Below are 25,511 nucleotides of genomic sequence, written 5' to 3' on the forward strand. Positions count from 1 at the left end.
AGGACAAAGAGCATTAACCCATTATGAGCTCACTGAGTTAAAGAGCCATCTGCTGAGACTGTGCTGGGTTAGAGAGGATAGAAGGAGATCAATCAATCAATCAATCAATCTTTATTTGTATAGCGTCAATTCATAACAGGTGTTATCTCGAGACACTTTACAAAAAGCAGCTTGCTGTTTGTCTGTTAACATTAACAAAAGAGCAGGTAACAAGACCGTGCTCATCATTATGCAGAAACTATACAAACAGCAACAACAACAGATGTTTTATTTTATCCTTTATATTTTGTGTAAAATCTTTCTACTGTTTGTTTACAGAAAGAGAAACTTTTTTTTTTTTTTTTAATTCTTCTGTATGTCCGGCACATGTTGAAAAACTGACTTTGACTTTGAACAGATTCATTCAGAGTCGCCTTGTTGGTCGAGCAGCGTCATGACTCGTGTGCTGCCCTCACAATGTGAGACACAACTGAGCCGACTGTTTCAGTTTTCCTGTCTCAGGAGATCGACCTTTAACCTCCTGGTCCCCTCTTGTTTGTTGTTTATGTCCATGTTTGGGGGTCTGCAGCCTCGGACTCCTGACCTGAGCGGTGTTGACGTACAACGTGACCTGACCATGACACCGACTTGAACCGACCTCAGTCAGTGTTCACTAAACACCGGATTCTTCCTCTTGTGGTAGCTCAGCCACAGATCACTGCTCTTCGTACAACATCATCATCATCATCGTTTATGATAAAGAATTATCCATGACCTTTTCACACCTTCCATAACCTCACATTCCTCGTTCCCAGTCCATGATTATCTCCGTATCCCAGAATGCATTTCTCAACAGCGCCAGAAAACCTTCACCGCTGATGTGTTTCTGCAGAGACGGACGAGAGACCTTTAAATCTGAAGAATCATTAAAGCAGGTGTGACGACCTTCCTCCTATCAGAGGGACTGCCGTCTGTCATGGACACTTAAGTTTGTTTTAGGATTTATGGAGCTGAAAGAAGCGTAAAGAAGAATTTAGATTTTCAGACTTTTTCCAACAGTGATTCGATGAGAGATCTTCCATTTAGCATTTCCGCCTGTACGGCAGTGTGATTGACGTCGTCTCCGGCTTTCAATGATTTCATACCGACTTATTGGAGTTAGATCTGATGGGAGGGGGCGTCATGTGGTTCCTGCTGCGAGCCCTAGTGAACTGTCACAAACAGATCCAGATAACCAGGAGTGACTCTCTCCCTTCTCTGCAGCGTCGTACGCCTGAGACTACCTCATCCTTCCTCTCATCAGAAACTCTCCTGCTCCACTTTGACTGCTCAACATATTTCTGTTACAATATAATTAAGAAGAGCAGAATTTATTCCTTATTTAAAGTTTGGCACAGAATTAACTTGAGGTAGCATAATATCCGTTTACCAGGTTTAAACTAGCTTAACGCTAAGGCATGATAAGAAGGGCCTTTGTATGTTTTATAGGATTTAAACTGACATGAGCAGACACATCAGCCCCCCCCGTCCGTCCGTCCGTCCATTAAAAAGAATAAAGGAGTCTGATGTGAGTAGTTGGGTAAAAACTTTATTAACAAAAGAGAAGAAGGCAAAGCTCAAGCTCACTTCAACAGCACAGCAGCCTACATCACTCTTCTGTAAATCACTAAAAGTGCCACGAGAATATAATCACATCCATCATTGTTATACTTCAATATTAAAATACCACAGCCACTTGGATATACTGCTTCATACATATATTAACTCTATGGACCTTTGCAACATGAGCAGCGTCTACAGGAGGAGGATAGCCTCAGTCATGCTCGTTCTCTTGAAATGTAGCGCCATCTAGTGCCTTTCAAAGCACGCGTACAGTAATACAGCAGTACCATCAGAAACACAGCAGCCGGAGGGGCGACAATACTGCCAAACATTCTGCAATCACTTTGGAGATCATGTGGAGGGAGGAGGGTCGCTTCGATGACAAGGCAGTTAGGTTATAATCATAGTTTTTAAAGTGGAATAACAACACCTGTTTTATGAAGTCTTTCTACAATCTTCAGGTGCGTCAGGTCAGCTCAGTATAACATACAAACATCATGCTTCCCTAACACGTGTGGAGAAAAGGTAACTCACAGGAGCTCGGACTCAAACCTTATAGAGCTTTCTTTCTGTTTGCACTAAACTCCAGCAGAAGTCAAGTCACAGGTCTGAAGGCGTCACGTTTGGATTTCTCACGCCAGGAGAGAGGGAACACTCACCTGAACGCAGAGCGGACGTGACGTTTTAAAGGTCGATGTAAAATGTGTAAACTTTACAACAAAGTTCAACAAGCCTGTCAGCTTCAAACGTGCATTTCCCCCTCCCTTCTAAGAATCCGTTAGCTCCCATGCATCGAGTATGAACTCTATTATGATGTATGCATTTTACACATGAATCCATCCACCTCAAGCCAAACTGGAGGCAGCTGTGATCACAGCATGCCGAGGGAATGAGAGGAAAGCAATAGCTGCTTGATGCTGCAGGTTAAAGATGCAAATATTCATCTCTAAAGCATGAACACGAGCCTGTTAATAACCTCCGGGACATCGATCCACAAATGGTCAAATCAACGGTAAAGAATCCACGATGAGTAAACTAAAGCTTGCAAAAACACATTTTCATTCAAATATGTGGACCTCCATTTTTTTAAGGGGGTTAAAGGTTAATACAGTTCAGGCACAGTTAGTACTAATGCTAAAGCCACAGGTTGACCGTGTGGTCACCAGCAGCTGCTCTGGTGTTACAGTAGTTTGTTTTTATGGGTACATTTAGGACTCACTTCCTGCATCGCAACAAATCATCTTCTCTACATTCTATCACAAACAGCAGGACACTAAATAATTTGATTTTTATTACTACGATCACGTGGTCTGCGGGTCGGCGGAGCTGTGTGTGAGTGTGTTTCTTTAATATTTTTTCAGGTAGGCACAGAGGAGTGACTGCCCCCTGGTGGCAGGAGGAGAGAACAGTGAAAAGGTGACGGGAGGTCCGGGAGGAAGCTGTCGCCTAGGCAACCACCCACTGCAGGATGCTGGTGTCTTTCCCGCCGGTGGAGATCAGGTGACTGTTGTCGTGCAGGAAGGCAACGTTGGTCACGTGACTGCTGTGGCCACCGTACTCGTGGCTCGGAGCCTAGAGGTGTGGGCGGGGCAGAGAGGGAGACGTCAGGTCTTTGATTATTGGGCTAAATATTCTGATTAAATCCATTCCTGTACAAAATATCACCTTCAGATGGGAAACACTGACAGTGAGCAACAAACTGTTTCTGCGTCTGTGACAGTTTTGCTGAAGCACAAATAATTGCAGGTTGTTTGTTCAACGAGAAACATTTCACGAGACTTTTAAACATTTACTACATTTTGTAACGCTTTACAGCTGCTGAGTTTTGTGTGCTTAATCGCAGCCAGATTGTCTGAATGCATAATCAAGTTTACAGCTCCGGTTTAATTGTTTGAATGGTGAAACTACACAATAAAGGTAGAAGAGCCTGAACGTGTTTGTAAGCAGAACTAAACACTTTCATTGTGTCTCACAGTGGTTGTTACAAACACAGACACCGACGTGCTAACACAGTGTGAACTAACTGACCCTTGGTTGAGAGCAGGGGAAGGAGAACAAGTGCACTTTGCCAAAGTCATCAGCAGAGGTCAACAGGGATCCGTCATGTGACCTGCACACGGCATTGATGTCGGTGCCGTCTGCTCCGTCGGGCCAAACTCCTGAGAGACAAACGACAAGATGAAGGGACAGAGAGAAAGTCAGAAAAGTGTCACATTAGACGGGCTGCGAGGCTTTTTAAACGACAGACATGTCAGCTGTGTTTGATGGACAAACCGAAGGTGTTGAAGCTCAGGGTGCAGGTGGAAGTGGCCCACTCCTGGTTACGCACTGTGTCCATGTTGGTCACATGTTTACCACTGGATGCCTCCCCTGACAAAAAACAAGGTGTGTTTATGAAACATATTTTAAGACAATAGCGTGAAATGCTTGGAGACGAGGAGGAGGAGGACCTACAGAAGAGGATCTCGTAGTCTCCTGAGTTGGTGACGAGGAACTGGCTGTCTGAAGACCAGTCCAGGTGGGTGACGAAGCTCGAGTGACCCTGAACCAAAAAGCAGTTGAAGTAATAATGAGGTATCTCACAGGATGTGAGGAGAGAGAGTGAAATGATGAGCTGCAAAGAAGACGGCTCGGATTCAAACACGGGGCGTCCCGCTTTAAGGACAGGAGCCGCTGGACATGTGGCACGTTAACTAACCACTAGGACTCAAACGCCCCATGTGACAGCCTGATTGGACAAACTACAGCTGCTAACGCTTTAAATAAACATCATGTACTGAGTTTAAAAACGTTAGTGTTAGCGTGTACACTCACGGTGCATTTCCCCACACGGCTGTATTTCCGACCGTTCTCCGTCACAGCGTAGATGTAAACAAAGTTGTCATGGGAAGCAACAGCCAGGAAGTTACCGTCTGAAGGGACAAGCGAGCAAAGGGTTAACGTTTCAAAACTTCAAACTGAAGACTTCGTGGATGTGTCTGAGCGATCTGAGCAGGTGTTTTACCTGGAGAGTACTTCACATTGGAAATGATCTCATTTCCATCTGTGTGCATAGAAACCAGATCCCTGGTGTCAGTGTCCAGCACCAACCACCTGTAACACACACACACACACACACACACTTTAATCAGCCGCTCAGTTACTCATGTCCTATTATTTCCTGTTTAAAAACAATTGATCCGTCGTTAATTTCTTCTTTTAAACGTGATGTTGACTAAAGCATTAAAACACGCTATACATGACTTATCATCTTGATCAACAGATGGCGTGTGTGTGTTTCTGATTTGTAACACTGACCTTCCAGTCATGGTCCCCACAGCTAGAACCGCCCCGCTGGGATGGAAACCTGCAGACCTCCCCGGGTCCTGGAGCACGGAGGGAGCGGAGTTCATTAGTTCATGTTATTCATCATCAAACAAAATGCACTCTTTGTGGTTTATCTTCTAACCCTCAGGTCAGGAGGCTTGAATCACCTCGATGGTCTTGCTCCACAGGGGCTGATGGGAGTTGGTGTCCCAGAGGTGAACCTGTTTGTCCTGGGCGCAGGTGACAAACTGCTCCATGGAGGGATGAACATCCAGACCCCACAGCTCGTCTGTGTGACCCTGCGATACAGAAGAGCCGAGAGCTCAAAAAAACCAAAAACAAACGACCACCGCGTGCCGGTCGTCGACAGAAACCAGCGCGTCTGCGTTTACCTGCACGATGGGAGTCAAAGTGTCAGGGAAGGCGGCTCGGATGATGGCGTTCTTGGTGGTTCCTACAAAGAGTTCTCCGGGTTTCCCTTCAGCCAGAGCCCGAACAGGTCCGAACGACTCGCCCACCTGAATCACAACACGCAGAACAGACTCCAAGTAAGAAGAGCATCTCACGTAGGTCAGAGTCGGCGCTTTACGACGCCCAAACTGTCGAAAAATCAAGACCTTGTTTCCATCTCAGCAGAGAAACTGAAGGAGAATCTGAACCGACTCTCTTCTCTCTCTCTCACCTCCATGTCAGCCTGCTTTCTGTAGTCGTGGTTCCACAGCACCACCTTGCGGTCCTTCCCTCCTCCGGACACCAAGGTGCCGTCCTTCAGCACACAAACAGAGAAGATCCCGCCCTCGTGGGCCCCCGACACCTGATGAGTGATACGGTTACCACCTGTCAATCAAAACAAAGGGAGGGAGGCTTTTTAGTCTTTCTCATGTTTGTCGGTTGAACATCTGCAAGATCCAACCAAGAGGCGCGGCGTCATTGTGAGTCATCGACTTAACTCTACCTTTGGCCCACACGTAGATGTTTCCACTGGAGTCTCCTGTGATGGCGTCTCCGTTCTCAGCAAACGCCACACATAACACATACTTTGGTTTCTCATGTTTCTACAGAGAGAGAGAGGGAAGGATTGTGCGGCTCATTTGAGAAACGCGTTCGCAGTAAATCCAAACAAAGTGTATCATCTGAGTGAAGCTGAGGGGTCGTACCTCAAACAGGCCCTGTCTCTTGGCGAGCGTGGCTCCCTCCATGGTCCAGAAGTTGATGTGAGATTTTCCGCAGGTGACGATCAGGTTTGCATCCATGGGATGAAAGACGGCAGCCAGCACGGAGTCGTTGGAGCACTGCAGAGACGAGAGCAGCGTGAAGATAAAGATGCAGCTGTGTGAATGTGAACGGGGTCAGGAGGTCACAGCTCGAGCGTACCTTGACATCCGCCACTTGTTTTTCCTTCTGCCAGTTCCAGACCGACAGGATGTGATCGTTGGCGTCGTCCACAGCGCAGAGGAAGGTGCCGCCATTCTGAGGCAAAAAGCAAAGACGTCAGGTAAGCCTTTAAACTCGTAAACCATCCGATGAATGACCGAACGCTGGACAGGAAGTGGAGCTGCTTACCGACTTGGAGAAAGCCACGCAGGTGACGGCTCTGTCGAACACTCCCATCCCGAGCACGTGGAGCGTGTTGAGGCTCACAGAGTCCCAAACACGGACATGAGGAGGCAGCAGCTGAGCAGACGGAGAAACAAGAAGAAGAGGAAGGCAAACAGAGTGAAACCAAATGTGAGAATTGAAATATTCTGAACAGTGCGATGAACTCGTCGATAAGCGCGTTGACAGAAAACCAGATCTTAACAGAATCTTAGTCCGTGCACGTTCATGATGTAAATGTGCAGCAGTAAAATAAAGTGCGTTTATTAAAGTACCTTTCCGTCTTTTGAGTTTCCAGCCACTTGCCCAGTTGCTATGGTAACCATGTCGGGATGCACGCTCAGGCTGTGAACAGAGCGAAAAAAAAAGAGAAAAAAAATCAGTGCATACGTGATTTGACTTTTTTTACACTCCTAGTTGCGTCGTCTGTTTGTGAGCTGAACTTTGTTTTTGTTGATTGAACACAGAAGTCAAAGAAGTCGAAGCACTATCAAAGCGTTGACTTCTGAAACATACACTGCCTAATAATGTGCTTCCTCTCACTGTAGGGGGGATTTCTCTCTCACTCAAACAGGCACAAGAAGCCCAAAACTAAAACGTTGAAAAATCCGTCCTCACACGGGACACCGTTCACTTCTTCTCACCATTTGACGTCGTCGTTGTGTCCGAGGTAGTGTCGCTGCTGCTGCTCCTCCGTGTTGTAAAGCACCACCACCGAGGCGTTGAAGTAGACGATCTCCCCCGTGGGCAGCAGGTAGAGGTTGGAGCGGCAGTCGCGTCCACGGTATCCGTAACTGATCATCACTTCATTCAGGGAACAAACTGAGTGAATCTGCGCCGAGCACGGTGCCCGAGTAAAAACAACAGTTTCATATTCCTGTCTTTAGGTTTGTCTTAAAAATTAAAGGTAATGATTTTTATATCCCTCATTCATTCTTCCTTTCATTTCTAAATTGTAAAGAAGCTATTATTAATCCAGAACTTCCTCGGTCTGAAGGATACACCCACTGCAGTTTGAGCTTGCGGTCAGGGAGCGCCACCTTCTGGTCCAGGCTGTAGCTTTCCCTCTGCTGGTCCGGGATGTGCATGGTGACAGGCCGACCTCGGAGGAACATCCTCACGTAGCCGTCCTCTGCAGAGAGTGTGAGAGACAGAGAGAGAGAGAGAGAGAGAGAGAGAGAGAGAAGGTGACTCTTTAAAAACATACCAGCACTGTATGAAGAGAAACAAAAGTGAGATTCAGGATCTGTGCTGACTTTTGAGCCAGTTGAAAGATGGTGCTCTTTGTGACATAGAGGGGATTCAGAGGGAAGGACATGGGCTGGAAAGCAAGAGGACGGTAAAAAGGAAAACTTTCCTTACCTGCATTGAGGGTGCATTCTTTGGATTTGCTGCAACAGAAAGACAGAAAAGTATTGAGATGTCTGCGGCGAGGGTTGTTCCATGACACCAGGCCTTCCTATAGCATTCTGAATTATTTATTCCTGGCTTTACAGGCTGCACCCTCATCACTCAGCGTCACATTAACTGCACAATAACAATGTTTGAGCTCCGTCAGCAGAAACCCCATCATGAGTCCAGACCGCTCTCTTCCTCCTGCAGCCTCTGAGTAAGATGGTGGACTCAGGGTTCAGGTCCCAGGAGTATTATAGTCTGTCTATGTGAATCTTACATAGCTGGATTTTTTTTTTTTGCATTCACCAAATGTATGAAATTAAGCTTTTCAATCATCAAAATGTTTAACTCACGGAACAAGAAAACAAACATGCAGCATGTTCCAGTGAGGCGCTGTGTGCAACGTTTCAATGTGCAGTTAAACACATCGTCAAAGTCTGCAGACATGACAGGCTGGTAAAAACCTCCTTCAGTCCCATGAACCTTAAAACAACGTTTAAAGGACTTTATTTCTTCTTCGAATGTGCAAACATGTGAAACACACCTCTTCACACACTGCATCGTCCTCTTAGCAGCAAATGAAAGTGCACTGTGTGCTGAGTGAGATTGTTAGATTAAGATAACGTTAAATACACAGAGCGAGTGTGGAAACAAGAGCTCAAACATGACGGTCTTAAAGAAGGAGAAAGAGGACAGGTGTCTTTTAAAGAGTAAACAGAGACGTGTTCACTCTGTGTGTCCACACGAGGAGGATCGGAGCTCAGCACTGTTCACCTCTTCACATTTAAAATCCGAGATGACAACCAGACAGTCGGCCATTATCAGAGCTGTCAATCAAACCTGCAACTGCCTCGTCAGCTGCTCCTGATTCAGCCTGTCTGTCAACCAATCAGGACCGCCCGCTGAGCCTTTCACCATCCTGCTGACCACTCAGCCTAACCCGTCAGGGAATGCTGTCAACCAATCAGATCGTCAAGCTGTTGAGACGCTGCCTCAGCTGTCAGGTGGATGTCACCATGGCAACAGAGGTTTGATAAGACAAGGTGGGATAACGGTTTGCTCAGCGGCAGGAAACAGCAGACGGATGGTCCGGTGTAAAACTGGCATTTAGATTTATGACTGATGTAGCAGGAAAGTTAGCGTGAATTCAACACGTCAGCTTCGTTAAATAAGAGTTTTCCACAGGCGTGTGACTACATTAGTGAAACACTGAAGAGGTTAAATGTTGCAGCTGGTTGATGTACTGAAGGATCTGATGAGGATTCAAACTCAAGCCACCAAGTTTGTGAATAAAGAAAACGCACAGTCAGGTGTCATCACATGCAGAGAGATGTTTCAGTGAACGGGTTGTGTGTTTTATTTGATTAGGAAGGTGTTCGTGTTCAGCACTTTTTTTTTTTCACACGACACACGACACAGTCACTGACAGACGCTGAACGCAAACACGTTTGTTCATTAAACTCCCGGAGGTACCGTGCGTGTCTTTCTGTCTCCCTGACATTTGTTTAACAGGGAGTTTACCTGAGAGAAGATTCAGCAGGTTCACCGCTACAAAGAATCAAGAGGTTAAAAGGAAAAGATGTATTGTTGATGTGTGTGTTTGAACACAACACAAAGACTCAGATCTGAGGGGCTGACTGTGTCTGTTGTGCGTCAGTGCAGCTCGAGGCGACCAGGCTGAGTGTTGGCTCTTTAAAACAGCCACATAAAGGCCTGTTTGTCTCCTCAACTGTGTGTGTGTGTGTGTGTGTGTGTGTGTGTGTGTGTGTGTGTGTGTGTGTGTGTGTGTGTGTGTGTGTCTGCCAGGGGAGATGAGGCGCGGCCCCGCTTCTAGCCAATAAGCAAACAAGATTGTTTCAGGCCGAGTAATTACTGAGACTGGCAGCCTCACAGGGCGCATAGCTGTGCGTCTCCAGCCCGCGTGGCTGCAGTCCCACAAACACAGCGCTCATTAACATGCAGCTCTGAACGGAGCGCTCACAATGTCTGGCTGCTTGTAGTAAAAACAAAAAAAGGAGGACTAATGAGCAGCAGAGACTCTTCACGGTTTCAAAGCATCAAGTTGAAGTTTTCTGGTTTCATCGAGAAGTGTGACGTTGATTTGGAGTCTGAAAGCTCCCCTGAAAGTTTCAGACCTTTTTAGATAGCCAGACAAAGAAGAAGTGAGCGCTGTCTGTGAGGTCTGGACAGGCTCTGCAGACGTTTGCTTAAGCCGTGGTAGTAGGTACAGAGAGAGCCAGGCAGCTGATGAGAACAACACACACACACACACACACACACACACACAGATTTGAACGTGACCCTTTCCTGCAGCTCAGCAGGGTTCGATAACGACGAATCAGATTCATTCTGTTCACAGTTCACATTCAAAAACAAAGTTGTGTTTGCTAATCCCTCGCCGTCCGGCCTGGCGCTCAGCCGCTGGGCCCGGATCTCTGAAAGAATAACAGTCCTACAGGTCCGTCAGTGTGAACAAACTTTATCATAAAGGTTCAAGGACCGGAGCAAGCTGATTTATGAATCATAATTGGCATTCTTTGATTTGATAAAACTTCATCATTTCATGGTTTTTGCACCTTTTCTTCTAAAAAATATATTTTTAACGTCTTTTTAATTCTTGCTGGTTTAAAAAGTTTGACTTGCTTTGAAACACAATCAATAATAAAAATAGTTATATTTTATCATCAAACTGTGCAGCATATGAGTCCAGAACTTCACTGAATGTTAGGGTGTGGATGAAGAGGAGAGGAAAGGAAAGGAGAGGAGAGGAGAGGAAAGGAGAGAGGAGATGTGGGCGCGTTGGGAATTATGGTGTGTGTGTGTGTGTGTGTGTGTGTGTGTCCATTTCCTGGTCTCCATTATGGCTGAAGTACTGCAGCGGTTCAGTTAATGGACACAAAAGCATCTGATCATCTTCACTAACATATTACTGAACTTCTGTCCACATTACTGGATCGAAATGAGGTTAGTGCGGCAGCAGAGTCAACACGAGAGAGAAGGGGAGGGGCTCTTTTTTTTTTTTTTTTTTGTGCAGGTTTCACACCGGCCGTGTTCGGGCAACAATCATGAACAAAGAAGAAATCATCTTTGAGTATTTTTCATCCTTCCTGTCACATGACACAGAGGTGAAAGCAAAGAGTGAACATGAAAGGACAAGTTCAGACCAGAGGGACAAAACTCATCCTCTTCACACGAGACGAAGAGGCAGCACTGGTCCAGATGTTTGTGCTGATATTGATCATGTCTGAGGCATGTAAAGCAGGATCAATTTTATCAGTGTTTCTGCACACTGAGCAGAAACACGTCACTGCTGCAGCCTCTTGTCTGCGGCCGGTCGTGCTGCCGGACGTCTTTAGAAGAAGCTCTGTGCATGTTGAAGCAGTTAATGGATTAATTAGAATCCCTTTAGAAAACTATTTAAAGGGAGCAGAGCTGCGCTTCAGTCTGCTGTCAGAGGAGATCACAATCGAGAGAACAAGACGGACGGATCTGCTGAGCACAGAGTGACTCGTGTCTCAAATGTGTGTGTGGGTGTGTGTGTGTGCGTGCGCAAGTTTCACCACATGCAAAATCCTCATTAAGCCTGGAGAGAAAAGAGCCACACGGATGATTCATGAAGACAGTTTAGATGACTTCATGAGAGACTTCAGAAGATGCAGCAGATTTAAAAAGGCGACTCGTTCTGACTTACTCTGATCAAAATCACATGTTTGTGTTTTCTTTTGACCCACAGCAACACAACAACTGTGTGTCGCCTCTTGTGTATTCCTGTTACTATGCAGCGGCTCGTTATCGACGGGGAAACAGCGTGCGTGACAACGGTTTCATAAAACAGCACCACTTCCTCAGGCTGCCTGCAGCCACACTCAAACTATGTTAGCTTTTTTTTTCCAGACTGAAATAATTCCTCACAGCTGGTGAGGGTGGAGAAGATGGTGAAGCCTGGAAACATTTGACAAAGCAAACCACACTGAGTTCATAGTGCAAGCTATAAACTAGTTTTAAATATGAGAGAAGAAGAAATGAAGCACAAGCTGGGTGTGACACAGAAGTTTAACATCCTCATTCAAAAGCAGCTCAAACAGATGAAGCCCAAAGACTACAACAAGCTATGAAGACACACTTCATTCTTTTTTTATGAAGAAGTTTTTCTCTTATAAAAGCTTTAAAAAGTCCTCTGTCTAAAGAGTCCTGCTGTCTCTGTTAATCACTGAAGGTGTGATAAATAAAGCTGCTGTTTACCTGGACGACCTCTTCATGTCTGCAGGTTTCCGTTAGAGGAACAGTTCACTGAGGCGAGCAGGCACGAATGTTCCTGTCCCGACTAACAGCCACAGCAACACACCGACTTCCTCCTTCTCTCTGCAAACTTTAGCCCAGCCTGAGGAGGCCATCATCCAATCACAACGCACTTCCTGACTGGGAAGACCACTCCCCCCCCTGCCTGTAACTACGCCCCCCTCTAACTAGTCTACGCATGAGTGGAAAGGAGATCCTTCAGCAGAAAGATAGAGGAGAGGAGCTAAAGGGCAAAACCAAGGAATGGAAAGAGAGGAAGGAAAGGAAAGGAAAGGAAAGGAATGAAAGGAAAGGAAAGGAGAAGAATGAAAAGGAAAGGAAAGGAAAGGAAAGGAATGAAAGGAAAGGAAAGGAAAGGAAAGGAAAGGAAAGGAATGAAAGGAAAGGAATGAAAGGAAAGGAATGAAAGGAAAGGAATGAAAGGAAAGGAGAAGAATGAAAAGGAAAGGAAAGGAAAGGAAAGGAATGAAAGGAAAGGAAAGGAAAGGAAAGGAAAGGAAAGGAATGAAAGGAAAGGAAAGGAAAGGAAAGGAATGAAAGGAAAGGAAAGGAAAGGAAAGGAAAGGAAAGGAATGAAAAGGAAAGGAAAGGAAAGGAAAGGAATGAAAGGAAAGGAATGAAAGGAAAGGAATGAAAGGAAAGGAGAAGAATGAAAAGGAAAGGAAAGGAAAGGAAAGGAATGAAAGGAAAGGAAAGGAAAGGAAAGGAAAGGAAAGGAAAGGAAAGGAAAGGAAAGGAAAGGAAAGGAAAGGAAAGGAAAGGAATGAAAGGAAAGGAAAGGAAAGGAAAGGAATGAAAGGAAAGGAAAGGAAAGGAGAAGAATGAAAAGGAAAGGAAAGGAAAGGAAAGGAATGAAAGGAAAGGAAAGGAAAGGAATGAAAGGAAAGGAATGAAAGGAAAGGAGAAGAATGAAAAGGAAAGGAAAGGAAAGGAAAGGAAAGGAAAGGAAAGGAAAGGAATGAAAGGAAAGGAAAGGAAAGGAAAGGAAAGGAATGAAAGGAAAGGAAAGGAAAGGAGAAGAATGAAAAGGAAAGGAAAGGAAAGGAAAGGAAAGGAAAGGAAAGGAAAGGAAAGGAATGAAAGGAAAGGAAAGGAAAGGAAAGGAAAGGAATGAAAGGAAAGGAAAGGAAAGGAGAAGAATGAAAAGGAAAGGAAAGGAAAGGAAAGGAAAGGAGAAGAATGAAAAGGAAAGGAAAGGAAAGGAAAGGAAAGGAATGAAAGGAAAGGAAAGGAAAGGAAAGGAAAGGAAAGGAAAGGAATGAAAGGAAAGAAAGGAAAGGAAAGGAAAGGAAAGGAAAGGAATGAAAGGAAAGGAATGAAAAGGAAAGGAAAGGAAAGGAAAGGAAAGGAATGAAAAGGAAAGGAGAAGATAGGGAACAAAGACATTTTAGGAAAAGAAAGAAGAAGTAAACTAAAGACATCTTGAGGAGAGAAAAGTAGAAACAAGTAAACAAGAGAAAAGGAGAAACCAGGCTAAGAAAGAGGAAATGAAAGGTAAGGTAAAAGTAAAGGAAGAGGAGAGGGAGGAGGTCAAACTGTTCAGAAGAGAGGAGGATAAAACACAGAAGACTTCAGTGAAGTTCCTCAGGCTTTGTTTACTGACGACATGTGATCAACGTCTCTGTCTGTCTGACACACAGCTGAGGCATCAACTGTAAAACATAATTCATGTAGACGTCTGCGGGCAAACAGGAAGTGCTGACGCTGCGATGGTTGCGATGACGTGCAGAATCTCTCTCTGATGAGTTAGAAGGAAAAATACTTTGCGAGTGAGATTCAAACTTTAGAGACTTGAAAAGCATCCACACGGACGCTGATGGGAGGAGAAGCAGAAGCTCTTCTTTTCTGCCCCACAACAACATCTCACATCGACATATCGGCACATAGCGTTCTTAGATCGATGCTCAGTGTGTAGAGGTCGATGTAGTTATCGAACACTTGATGAAAAGATTTACAAAAAGACGTCGAGATGGAAAAAAGTAACGAGCATCACCTCTCTGCAGAGTGATGACGCTCGTTTGAATCCATGTCGCGCCCTCTGCTGGTGACAGAGAACTGCTAGTGTAACATAATGAAACTCCAATTAAAGCTAATGGTCTGATATATAAATAAATCTGTGATACAATTAGCCTGGTGTGTATCAATCATTTATAGAAGACGGGTGGAAACAGCGGTTACCTTTTTCCTCCGGAGGAGCTGCTGGAGGAGGTGGTTCGACTCCGACTCTCTGCTCCCATCTCTCTCCTCACCAGCGTGAGGCGCTCTGTGGACATGCTCTTCCTGGGAGAAGGAGGGGGGACAGTGTGTTTTCTGATATATAAACCTAATTAACTTCTCCAACTCGACTCCCCAAGGACACTGCTAGAAATAAACCAGCAGCTCTTCTTTTATTTCACTGGTCAGATGACGTCTAAATGAATGAAACCAGCTGTGAGAAGCTGTAAGACGACAGGGGAAACTTTCTTCACATTCAAACCAAAGTGTCAGATGATGCCGAGCGTCTGTTGTATAATATCAGATTCAAGTCTTCAGATTTCAGCTCTCTGTTTTGCGTTTTTAAAAACAGAAAAAAAAAAAAAAACAGACGTGTGTGTGTGTGTGTGTGTGTGTGTGTGTGTGTGTGTGTGTGTGTGTGTGTGTGTGTACTTTCACACCCTTTTGTTTCTACATGTTTATAAAAAATGTAACCCGCGGGCTCCTTTAAGGCCGGCAGCTTCCTCCCTGAGATGAAGCGTAAAGAACAGTTTGTGTACCTCTTGATGGACTGCAGCACCTCCTTCTTCGGAGAGGACGGGGAGGAGAGGAGGCGTTTCTGTTGCACGTAGCCGTTACTCAGAGGTCTGGAGGGAAGAGCCTGCAGGAGCTGACGCACTGAAAGGTAACGCAGCATCATTAACGTGTGTGTTCCCGTACTCTCTACTGTCTTGTATCAAGTTCATTGATTTTTAACCCTTGCACCTCTTCCTGCACTTTCCTCGCTCACCTTTGGTGGGAGGAGCTGAAGCTGTGGAAGCCAGAGACCTCCTCCCCGGAGCGTGAGCGCCTGCTGTTTGCACGCCCACACTCTGCTCCTCACAGTATCCCAGCCTGCGCAGGGCGTCGGCCAGGGCGGCCTTCAGCAGCTGGATCTCGTCCTCCTGCAGCTGCAGCCTCTGCTCCAGGTGTGAGACCCGGTCCTCCATGTCCATGTTGCTGCTGGCCGACACCGTGTCATCTGGACGGGACAGGAGAGATTTTAGTGAACAGGACTTTATACTCACACTGTGGACTGCTTATATGTTATAGATCTGGTTATATCATACATAAGACTTATGTGTATCAACATCCTCTGCCAGTCAAAACAGCACTGATGAACAGTATTCAGAGCTTAACGTTGTGACATCACTCGGGCTCTGAACAGATCCGTGCACCTCCACACGCGTGATGGTGCCGTGTGCACACGCAGAGTGCGTCAGCCTCCGTGACTTCAACAAAACGCTACACAGTCTACATCAAGCTTTCTGCATCACACCGCTTAATCTTCAATTCACATCAAAACATTTCGACTTTACACTTGTTTTTTGTTTTTTTAACGGGCCAAATAAATACAGAGTGAGAAAAGGTGCGTTTACTGTCGTGGGATTTATTGATTGTATTTTTCACACACTTGGTCAACCTGTCCTCGAGCTTCCTGTTGGAGATCGCTGACCCGCGTCTTTAGAAGTCCTCATTTGTTTTGGACACAACTTCAAACGAGGCTTACTGCGTCTCACCAGGAGGTGGCGCTATGTGACAGAACAGCCATTAAGGTCACTGTAAAAGGTGATTGTCAAACACATGAAGTTTGTCTCAGTTTGGACCCAGTAGTTTGACGTTACCTCGAAACAGAAATGGATTTGGTTGATCACAGAGGCTTGTTTTGATTTTTGGTGCCGACGACTTTGAAAGCTGGACAGTGTGTGTGTGTGTGTGTGTGTGTGTGTGTGTGTGAGGAGGGATTGTGAGGCCGTGTGTGTACAGCAGATGGTGAGAGAGAGTCAGCTGAGACAGGAGAGAAACAAGGAAACAGGATCCACGAGGAGCTGAGAGCTGTCACATCTGTGCTCTGTCTTATTTGGACGTAAACACAAACAGCTGCTGGAGCTGTGTGTCACTGACACCGTCGACTGGCTGCAGCTGCTCTGTCACTCCATGGTTTTGAGTTTCTCAGGAAGCTGGACTGGATTGAATAATTCAGACTCTGCTCGAGTGTGTCACAGCCTGAAGGGAAAACAACAGCAGCTATCAGGCTGTTTGCTTACTTCGTGTCGTGCTCACAGATTCCCCGTCATGTGCTAACTGATATTTTGCGCTCCAATTTTTTTTCCTGATTAATTCCTGGAGATCTTGCAAAACAACAACAACAACAACGCCACCCTTCTCCTCTTCCAGTGGATCATTTCAACCCGTGACTTCCTGAATCTGTAGCTTTTCATTTCGCTGCCCCCCTCGTATCTCTCCGTCCTCATTTTGAATTCTTTCCAGACTAATCATCCTCCCACCCAGCACCACGACTTTAACCGAAGCGAGCTACGTCAGAGAAGGCAAAGAGCCCGGAGCGGATTATTCCAGTCAAAAACATGTTTGTCTTTTCAAAGAACATCTCAGATTCTTCCTGCTTGATCATCTCTAAACTCTGTGCTCAGATCTGATTTCACTCAAAATAAGAAAAAAAAAAGAGTTAAACTTTGATGTTCAATCAGAGCCAGCTGATCGATCTCCTTCTTTTTACTTTGACTCATAAACTTCCATCAACATGATGCTTTCATCTTGTTGTTTGTGCTGCTGTCAATGTCCTCACTCATAATACAAGTTCAATACAAAGTGAAGATGTTTCACAATATAAAGTGGGAAAGTCCTCAGACAGTGTAGAGCAGATTATTATTACAATGTGCAGGGTGTGTGTGTGTGTGTTCTGTCAACTAACGGGGTGTGTCACAATTTCTAAATCTATATATATATCTGTATATATCTATACCAGTAACAATTTCCTTTGTTACTGGTCAGTGTTCCACCCGGAAGGGCAAAACAGTTTTTGAGCGCTAACGCTCAGGGAAAGCACGGTGACCTGTGGTGATGTTTGATCTGTGAAACAAGGAAATGGACTAAATGGATGAAAATAAATCAATGGCATGATCAACAACAATGAATCAAGTGGACTTTCATTCATGAAACAAGGCAACAAAAGCGAGTCAATTAGTAACCCAGGTGCAACGCCTCAGTGGCTTAAAGTGTCGGCTTAGCCCTCTACAGGCAGGTTTCATATTTAAAGGTCAAAAACATTTGGTGCAAGATGCTCGACACTCTCCATGATCATCTATTCTCAGTCTTTTTGAAGAAAGGCGTAAAAGCCCCCAAAACAATCTTTTTTTTTTTTTTTTTTTTTTTAAATCCCAAAGAAGTCAAATGTTTAGTGTCTGACAATATTCTTCAGATATTTCTCTTTAATTCAAAACACCTTATATATCTCACAGGACTCGGACTAACGAATGTTTTTAATCTCAAGTCAAGTGTTCTCATCCAGACACTGTTTTAAAAAGAGCGAGGTGAAGGCAATCATTCATCATGAATGAAGGTTTACACGTAAAAACAAGCTTTAGAATCACAGCTCAAACACTCTGTCTAATCTGTGTTAATTCCCTTAAATCAAATTAATAATGACCCTTAATTAATATTAATATTAACCATAAATTAATATTCGCTCTGTCGACTCTGAACACCGTGGACCTCACTCTCCTCTTCCTGATTCATCTCGTCTTTTTGAACTTTTTAATAACGGACGTCGAAAGGGTCACGCCGCTTCAGCATGAGCGCACACTGCTCTCCCAGCATGCTTCAGTGCGGCGCTGTAAACTGAGCCGGGGACCACGGAGAACTGTTACTGTATCACATCTTGCAGGCAAATGAGACAGGAAGGAGGCAGCAGGAAAAGGAGCAGCAGATTTCCATAGAGAGATCAGAGCTCAGAGGAGATTTACATGAACGAAGTGACGGACAGCAGCTCTCTTCTTAATGTCTCCACCCGTCTGATGAGTGATCGGACTGAGACGGCTTGTCCACATAGAACTGATCAGCTGGTTCTGTGCTCATAAACAGAGAAGCAGATTCACAAACAAATGATGAAGTACAGGTACAGTCCTCTTCCTGTTTGAACGAGCCTTCAAAAGTCTACACATAAATGGTCCATGGACACACACACACACACACACACACACACACTGAGGCTGTATACAACGCTGGGAGAAACTCAGGGTTAAGTGTCTTGCCCAAGGACACATCAAACAAGTAGCTGCAGGAGCTGGGAATCAACCCTCGACCTTCAGGTTGACAGATGGCGACTCTACCGCACGGTTGTGAAACATGTGAAAGTCTGACTCTGAAACATCGGTCAGACTTTTAACTGTCTTTATGAAAGTTTGATGTTTCAGAGTCAATAACTCTTCAAATGAAAACCTGATCAAAGATATTAAGTCAAGCCTGTTTCATTACAGTTACAGTTAGATATGGGAATGAATACATCCTGTTTATACTGCAGGCTTTAAATTAACTGAGCGAGAGAAAGAAACAGATCAACGTTGAGTGAAGTGGGAGAGACAGAACTGTAGGTGGGAGGAGATGAAGAGAGAGAGAGAGAGAGAGAGAGGGAGAGAGAGAGAGAGAGAGAGAGAGAGAGAGGGAGAGGGAGAGAGAGAGAGAGAGAGAGAGAGAGAGAGAGAGAGAGAGAGAGAGAGAGCGAGAGAGAGAGAGAGAGAGAGAGAGAGAGAGCGAGACAGAGAGAGAGAGAGGTGATTAATGATTCACTAAAAACAGGAATAATCCTGTTTATCTAAGCTGCTGTGAACTCAGAGATAACAAACCTTTTTATTATCTCACACTGTGGTATTAGTTCACATTATTCTGCCGTCTGCAGTTTGTTTGTCTTTCTGTAATGTGGCCAGTTAACATTCAAATCTTACCATCATAATTAATCATTGAACTTTTAGTTCAGCTGCACTATATATAAAAACATGAGGTAAGAAAAGTGATTATTTCTACACACTTTGAGAAGTGAAGTGTGAATCCTTATTATCATGAATCCAAAATAAATGCATCTTTTTTTTTACCACTTAATTTACAACGATCATTTCTCTGAGTGTAACGATACCTTCAGACTCTGTTTGTATTTGTGGACATGCAGCTTAAACGTCTGCAGCAGCGACACAACAAAGACCATGTTTGATTTCAAATGATACGAATCCATGATGCACACACACACACACACACACACACACACACACACACACACACACACACACACACACACACACACACACACACACACACACACACACACACACACACACACACACACACACACACACACACACACACACACACACACACACACACACACACACACACTCACACACTCACACACACTTCAGCGTGTCCGAGTGATGTTGGGATGTTTCTGACTTCGAGTCTCCGCTCACAGAGGAGGGAATCCTTGGGATGACTAAGCTCTCGTTTGATTGGCTCTTCTTTGTACGGAGAGTCACAGAGGGCCCTGTCCTGCATCCAATCACAACACCCGTCAAATCTGTTTTGATTCAGGTTTCATGAGTTGACTGTGCAGAGCATCAGACCCATGCAGCTTCTGTTCAATCTTCAGTTCTGTCAGAATGAAGCTGACGAGAGGAACGATTCAGTCAGAGCTGGACGGGAAGACGTGAGGGACAAAGGGTCAAAGTTTGCCTCAGGTCATCGTAAGCTGGAGGTCAGTTAGAGGCACTTAGTCTCCGACAGGTGATAAAAAACTATTTGGAAATTAAAAATTACATCATGAGCTGTCATTACACACACACACACACACACACACACACACACACACACACACACACACACACACACACACACACACACACACACACACACACACACACACACACACACACACACACACACACACACACACACACACACACACACACACACACACACACACACACACACACACACACACACACACACACACACACACACACACACTGAGAGAGCAGAGACGAGAAGAAGAACAAAGAGAGAGAGAGAGAGAGAGGTTCACCTTCATGTGTCAGGAGAACACCTGTTCCCAAACACCGCCAAATGCTTTTCAATTCACCCTTGAATTATCACACACACACACATACACACAAACACACACACACACACACACACACTAAGAGTGGTTACCCCTCAGTGAGATGTCATTGCTCTCATAGAAAGCAGAGGTCACACATATTGAATATGCAGCAGACGAGGCGCGCACACACACACACACACATTTCTCATATCAAGATAACTTCTCTCTCCGACAGTCCTGTGAAGTAAACCAGCTGATCTGACGAGGATCACATGACTGCTGTGAGGGAACAATAAAAACACAGAGACAGCAGGATGAATGGATGAAGAGGAGGAAGAAGCAACTGAGGAGTGAAGGGAAGAGCGGAGACAGAGGATGAAATCCAGGAGGAGGAGGGAAGATGGAGAGATGGATGATGGGAGGTCGGCGCAGGCCAATAAGATGATGAATTATTCATGGTGAAGCTCGTCTCGCCTACCTGCCATCCTGCCACCTCAAGAGCCCGGTTCCTCCTCCTGTCAATCAACCCGTGAGTCAGTCCACAGAGGAACACTCAGGCGGGTCGTCCACTCGCTCACACTCGTACTCCACACAACGTTCAGACTGCCTCCTCTCTCTCTCTCACACACACTCACACACACACTCTCTCTCTCTTCTCCCATCCTCTGTTTCCTCCTCTCTCCTCATTGCTTCCTGGACCCCTCCTCCTTCCTTGAATCCTCCCCTCCCCCTTTTATCAATCCTCCTCCTCCCTCCTCTTTCTGTCTCGTTAGGCTGGGAGGATGGAGGCAGGAGGGGTGGAGCATGGCACAGGTCCAAACACACACACACACACACACACACTCTGCACCAACATTAGCATCTGCACAGCCAGGCACCACCAGGAAGAGATGCTGCAGAGCCAGACTCCAGGATCAATGACACACACACACACACACACACACAGAGACACGCACACACACACACACACACACACACAGAGACACGCACACACACACACACAAAGAGACACACACACACACACCAAGGTGACACAGGTCACGTGTCCTTACTTCGATAAGAAACACACATGACAACAATGTCGAAGGTTCTGTCAGGTGAAAATGCCAAAACAAAAAGACAATCTGGTCTTTGTCTCTTCAGACTGAAGCCGTCCATCAAACCGATCCTCAGACGTCTCTGTGGTCAAACACGCGTGTACTCTGCGTGTTGTGGATTTCCTCATACCTGTCTGTATACAGCGCTGTTTCAAACAGTCCCAAACAAAATGCAGCTTTTCACACAGAATTTGCTTCTGTTTTAAAAATGTGTTTAGTCAAACTCACGGACTAAATCAACATGGACCACTTCACGTCTGAGTCTTATAAATACTATAAATAATGAGTCAAACATTCCCTCCTCCAGGCTGTGAACATGTTAACGTCTGCTGTACTGTAAAAACAGAGGATTCAATTCGGCTGTGTGGATTACACTTTCTGTTTGCCCGTCTCACGTGGACACTCGAGGAACTGCAGGTTTTTAACATCCGCTTCATTTTTGCCGCTTGCTCAAACTTCAGCTGATGGCAAATTTTCCCCAATAAGCGTCAAGTGTCTGAGTTGAGCGGACACTGAGAGACAGGGCTGTCCATAAAGCTCAGCTGGTTGACTTTTGATTCTTAACGAATGGAGAGAGTCTCACTGAACGTTTCTTCTCAGTCAGCCGGAAGCTCAGGGACGTTCTCCCCACAGAGAGGTCTGTGTAACACTGCAGGCACTCACAACACATTTATACAACCACAACCACTGTGTGGAAGATACCGGAAAAGTTGCCTCATCATGCAGAGAGTCAGTGTTTGTTTTTCAGCGTACACTGAGATACGTCTTCACTGACATTTCACAAAGATAAATGAGGACTTTAAAAGTGAAGCGTGCTCCATAAGGAGAGATCTTCCTCTTCACAGCAGAGTCCTCCTCCTCCTCCTCCTCACCCTGCTGCTGATCATATTAAATCTGAGAGTGAAAGAGGAAACCAGAGTGAGACTGACCACATGAGGGGGGGGGGGTTTACTGAGCTTCACTGTAGTGTTGGTGGCAGTAACCCAGCCAGGCCATGGGGGGGCAGCATGGAGCAGATTGAAGTCAATTAGGAGATTAGAGCATTTATTTAAGCTGTTTTGCAGGAGCTGAGGGTGATGTCATCCTGAGGAGCAGGGACTTAATGAAGTCCAGCAGGTCCCTCCTCCAGGGGCCTTTCAGGGCTGCACATTTCTGATCGGTGGAGTATTTTAGTTGTACTTTTAATTTCCTTCAATGGAAGCTTTTCGTTCTCATTTTCAAATCACTCCTCACGAGTCTCTGTGTTGATGTTGATGTTAGAACCAAACTAAATCTGATTTCAGGGGCAGAGCTGTTCTTTTGATGCTCGTTGGGAAGGAGTGGAGAACAAATCCTCAGTCTTGTTTCCTGCTCCTCAAAGTCCACGCTGGCTGGATCATTCAGATTAAGTCAAGTGAAAGAAGCCTGACCTGACCTCACCTTACACAGACATCTGATCAAACTGGCACCTCTATAAAAAGGCACAAAGCAGACGGAGTGCTTTTGGCTGGAGGCGTGACCAGGTGTCCGTGGAGAGCAGGTCTGATGCCGGCTCTGTCGAGGGTCTCTGGTTACAGACGGAGCGCAGATGGCAGAGGACGAGACGGCCTTAAAGAAAAGAAAGACAGAAAGCCGACTGACGGACACGACTAAAAACTGAAGGAGTCAGACGAAGCTGATCGACACTCTGATCCGTGTCACCGTCTTCTGTCCACTCGGGCCCGTTTGGTGCAGCAGCATCACGGCACGGTGAACGGCTTCATGTTTTATCACGTGAGCTCAGAAACAATACGAGCAGAGAGCAGATCTTAACACCTGATTTGAAGTCCGAGGCGCCCAACACTGGGTGATTTCTTATCTTTAATCACAAAGAAACGGGTCACAGTGTGAATGATAAGAGGACGAATCCGCCACACAAAAGACAGCTTTTCATTTCAAAATCACGCAACCTGAAAAATCTGAACATGTGAGGAAGGACTTCTTCTCAACCCACTCTTAATCTACACGTGTCCTTTCAATGTCAAATCGGAAAAACAAGGAAAATGTCACATCTACAGGGAAAGAGCGGCCAAAAAAAAAAAAATCCAATAAACACTTGATAAATGTGCCTGGATTATCAGAGACTGCACGTTGTTCAGCGAACAATAAGAAATGACTCCCAGGTGAGGCAGCCGATCCCTCACTGGACGAGCGTCTGTCACTACGAGCTGCTCTACCACCTGCAGCTCCTGCTTCATTTCAGTCTGTGTTTTTATATATCTGTCGATCCAGCGTGAAGCTCAGTGAGGTGACCTCGTGCTTTTCTTACAGTTGATCTCAAACATGAATATCTGAAGGATCCAGCTGGAGGTTTTGGACCACAGCACTCACCAAAATGGATTCAAGTGGCTCATGTTACATGTTGGAAAACACACACAGCACATGCACAGCTCCGGCCAGACTCCCATGACCCCTCACTGTCTCTGCACCTGCTGCTCAATATGGCCGTCTGTTTAGTTCAGTGGACTGCGGGGGACAGAGCGCCGCTCCTCGCACAGTTTACTCCTGACTAACAACATCAGCAGCGAACGTTCAAGAGACTGATTGAGATGAAGTGTCTAACAGCTGGAGGAAGCGACACCTTCCTGCTCGGCTGGCAGAGACTCATTTGACTAATCGGCCACAATCCTCCATTGTCACCACAGATATGATCCCATCTGCAGGAGCGGATATATTTGCATCTTATTTGTAAAGCAGGATGTGGCAGATAAGGAGATACAAGGCTGCAGAGAGGCGACATTGTGCATTAAAATCCAAGATGCAATATCAAAGCAATGATATGATAATGAAACAGATTCTCTTTCACGATGACGGCTGCTGAGTGTTTGGAGGAACTCCAGGCATAGAGGTTCACGACTCTGACTCAGTGACACCTGCAAACTTCATCTCAAAAGGTAGACGCCACACGCACGCTGTAATGCTGCACAGCAACACCAAAAACACTGCAGCAGCAGCAGAACATCTGGCTGGACTGTGACGCCTTATTTCTTACACATAATGTCAGTGCATTAAAAGAAAATACTACATAAAAAAACATAATGAAAAAAAAAAAAACATTCTGTTCCTCGCATCGCCTCGCCTGATTGTTTTTCTTATCAGGTATCCCAGCCAATAGCAGGCTGGCAATTCCAACACACTGTGGTGTTTAGAGTCAGAGAACCATATGTCCACATTTTCATGAAAATATGCAGGAAAGGCTCAAAGCATCAACATTAAAATAAAACCGGCCAAAAATAGCAAAATAAAACAAAGAATCTCTGAGATAATGAAATTAACCTTTAAATCTAACGACATTTATTTATAATGCATCTAATCATGTTTCCATGAAATAGATGTTGATCAACATCTTTGCATGTGAGGTGATCCTCCTCATAATAAACCCTCTGAGCTTGTTTTGATTGTCAGCTGAGGTGGACGACGAGCTGCTCACCGTTGTTGCAGTACTGTAGCAGCAGGTTGGTGCTGTCATACAGGCTCCCACACGAAGCGATCCGCTCAGACATCATTCCCTCTTTCCTCTCTCCTTCTTTCCTCCCAGCTCGTCCTCTTCTCATCCGCCTCCTTCTTCGTCTTCCTTTCAGCCCTCTTCTTCTTCTTCACGCCGTCGCAGCGTCCCGTCTCTCCGCCACATTCACAAGACAAGACAAACAAACACCTTTACCTGCTCCCAGCTCCCCCTGCTTTTCACTCTCCCGCTCCGGCCCACTGCCGGCGTCAAGTTAACATACTGGAGGAATTTCAACTTCCGCTTTCAAAATAAAGGTAATATCGACAGGCACGACTTTTCCAGACATTTTAACAATTCTACAAGAGATTTGATAGACTTCATTTGAATGAAATTTTGTTAGATTAAGTTCCTTTATCTAACAAAAAAGATGAGTTTTCTTTATTTTGTACACTACCTGGTCGACAATGTGTGACATTAAAACAGTTTTGGTATTACACATTTCCCATTCAATAAAAATCAAAGTCTTTTCAAGATATAATTGGCCTCTATAATAGATCAGTAGTTTGTTTTTTGTATTTTATTTTATTTTATTTTTTGCATCCTCTCGTGTTACAATTTAAGGCCTGTATGATCTTATTTTGGAAGTCAGAAC

The 25,511-nt window shown here is 45.2% G+C and overlaps 1 protein-coding gene across 2 annotated transcripts; it reads right to left on the bottom strand.

Moving 5' to 3' along the window:
- Nucleotides 1-1,547: 1,547 nt before the first annotated feature.
- Nucleotides 1,548-25,128, bottom strand: eml2 (EMAP like 2). Of its 2 annotated transcripts, XM_079354173.1 has the most exons (22): nt 24,842-25,128; nt 15,161-15,391; nt 14,931-15,048; nt 14,356-14,457; nt 7,846-7,874; nt 7,486-7,615; nt 7,128-7,277; nt 6,759-6,828; nt 6,451-6,561; nt 6,262-6,357; nt 6,045-6,179; nt 5,843-5,942; nt 5,570-5,724; nt 5,280-5,405; nt 5,055-5,186; nt 4,879-4,946; nt 4,586-4,674; nt 4,396-4,493; nt 4,036-4,123; nt 3,856-3,951; nt 3,610-3,740; nt 1,548-3,153 (listed from the first exon to the last, which is right to left on the bottom strand). In XM_079354173.1, the coding sequence occupies exons 1-22, from the start codon at nt 24,963-24,965 to the stop codon at nt 3,028-3,030; spliced, it is 2,505 nt and encodes an 834-aa protein (XP_079210299.1). In that variant the 5' UTR covers nt 24,966-25,128; the 3' UTR covers nt 1,548-3,027. The 2 variants fall into 2 exon arrangements, with proteins under 2 accessions (XP_079210299.1, XP_079210300.1); XM_079354174.1 differs by lacking the exons at nt 14,356-14,457; nt 14,931-15,048; nt 15,161-15,391; nt 24,842-25,128 and adding an exon at nt 12,121-12,464.
- Between the last annotated feature and the right edge of the window lie 383 nt (nt 25,129-25,511).

The sequence above is a fragment of the Symphodus melops genome (genome assembly GCF_947650265.1).
Source record: "Symphodus melops genome assembly, chromosome: 10".
NCBI classification, from domain to species: Eukaryota; Metazoa; Chordata; class Actinopteri; order Labriformes; family Labridae; genus Symphodus; species Symphodus melops.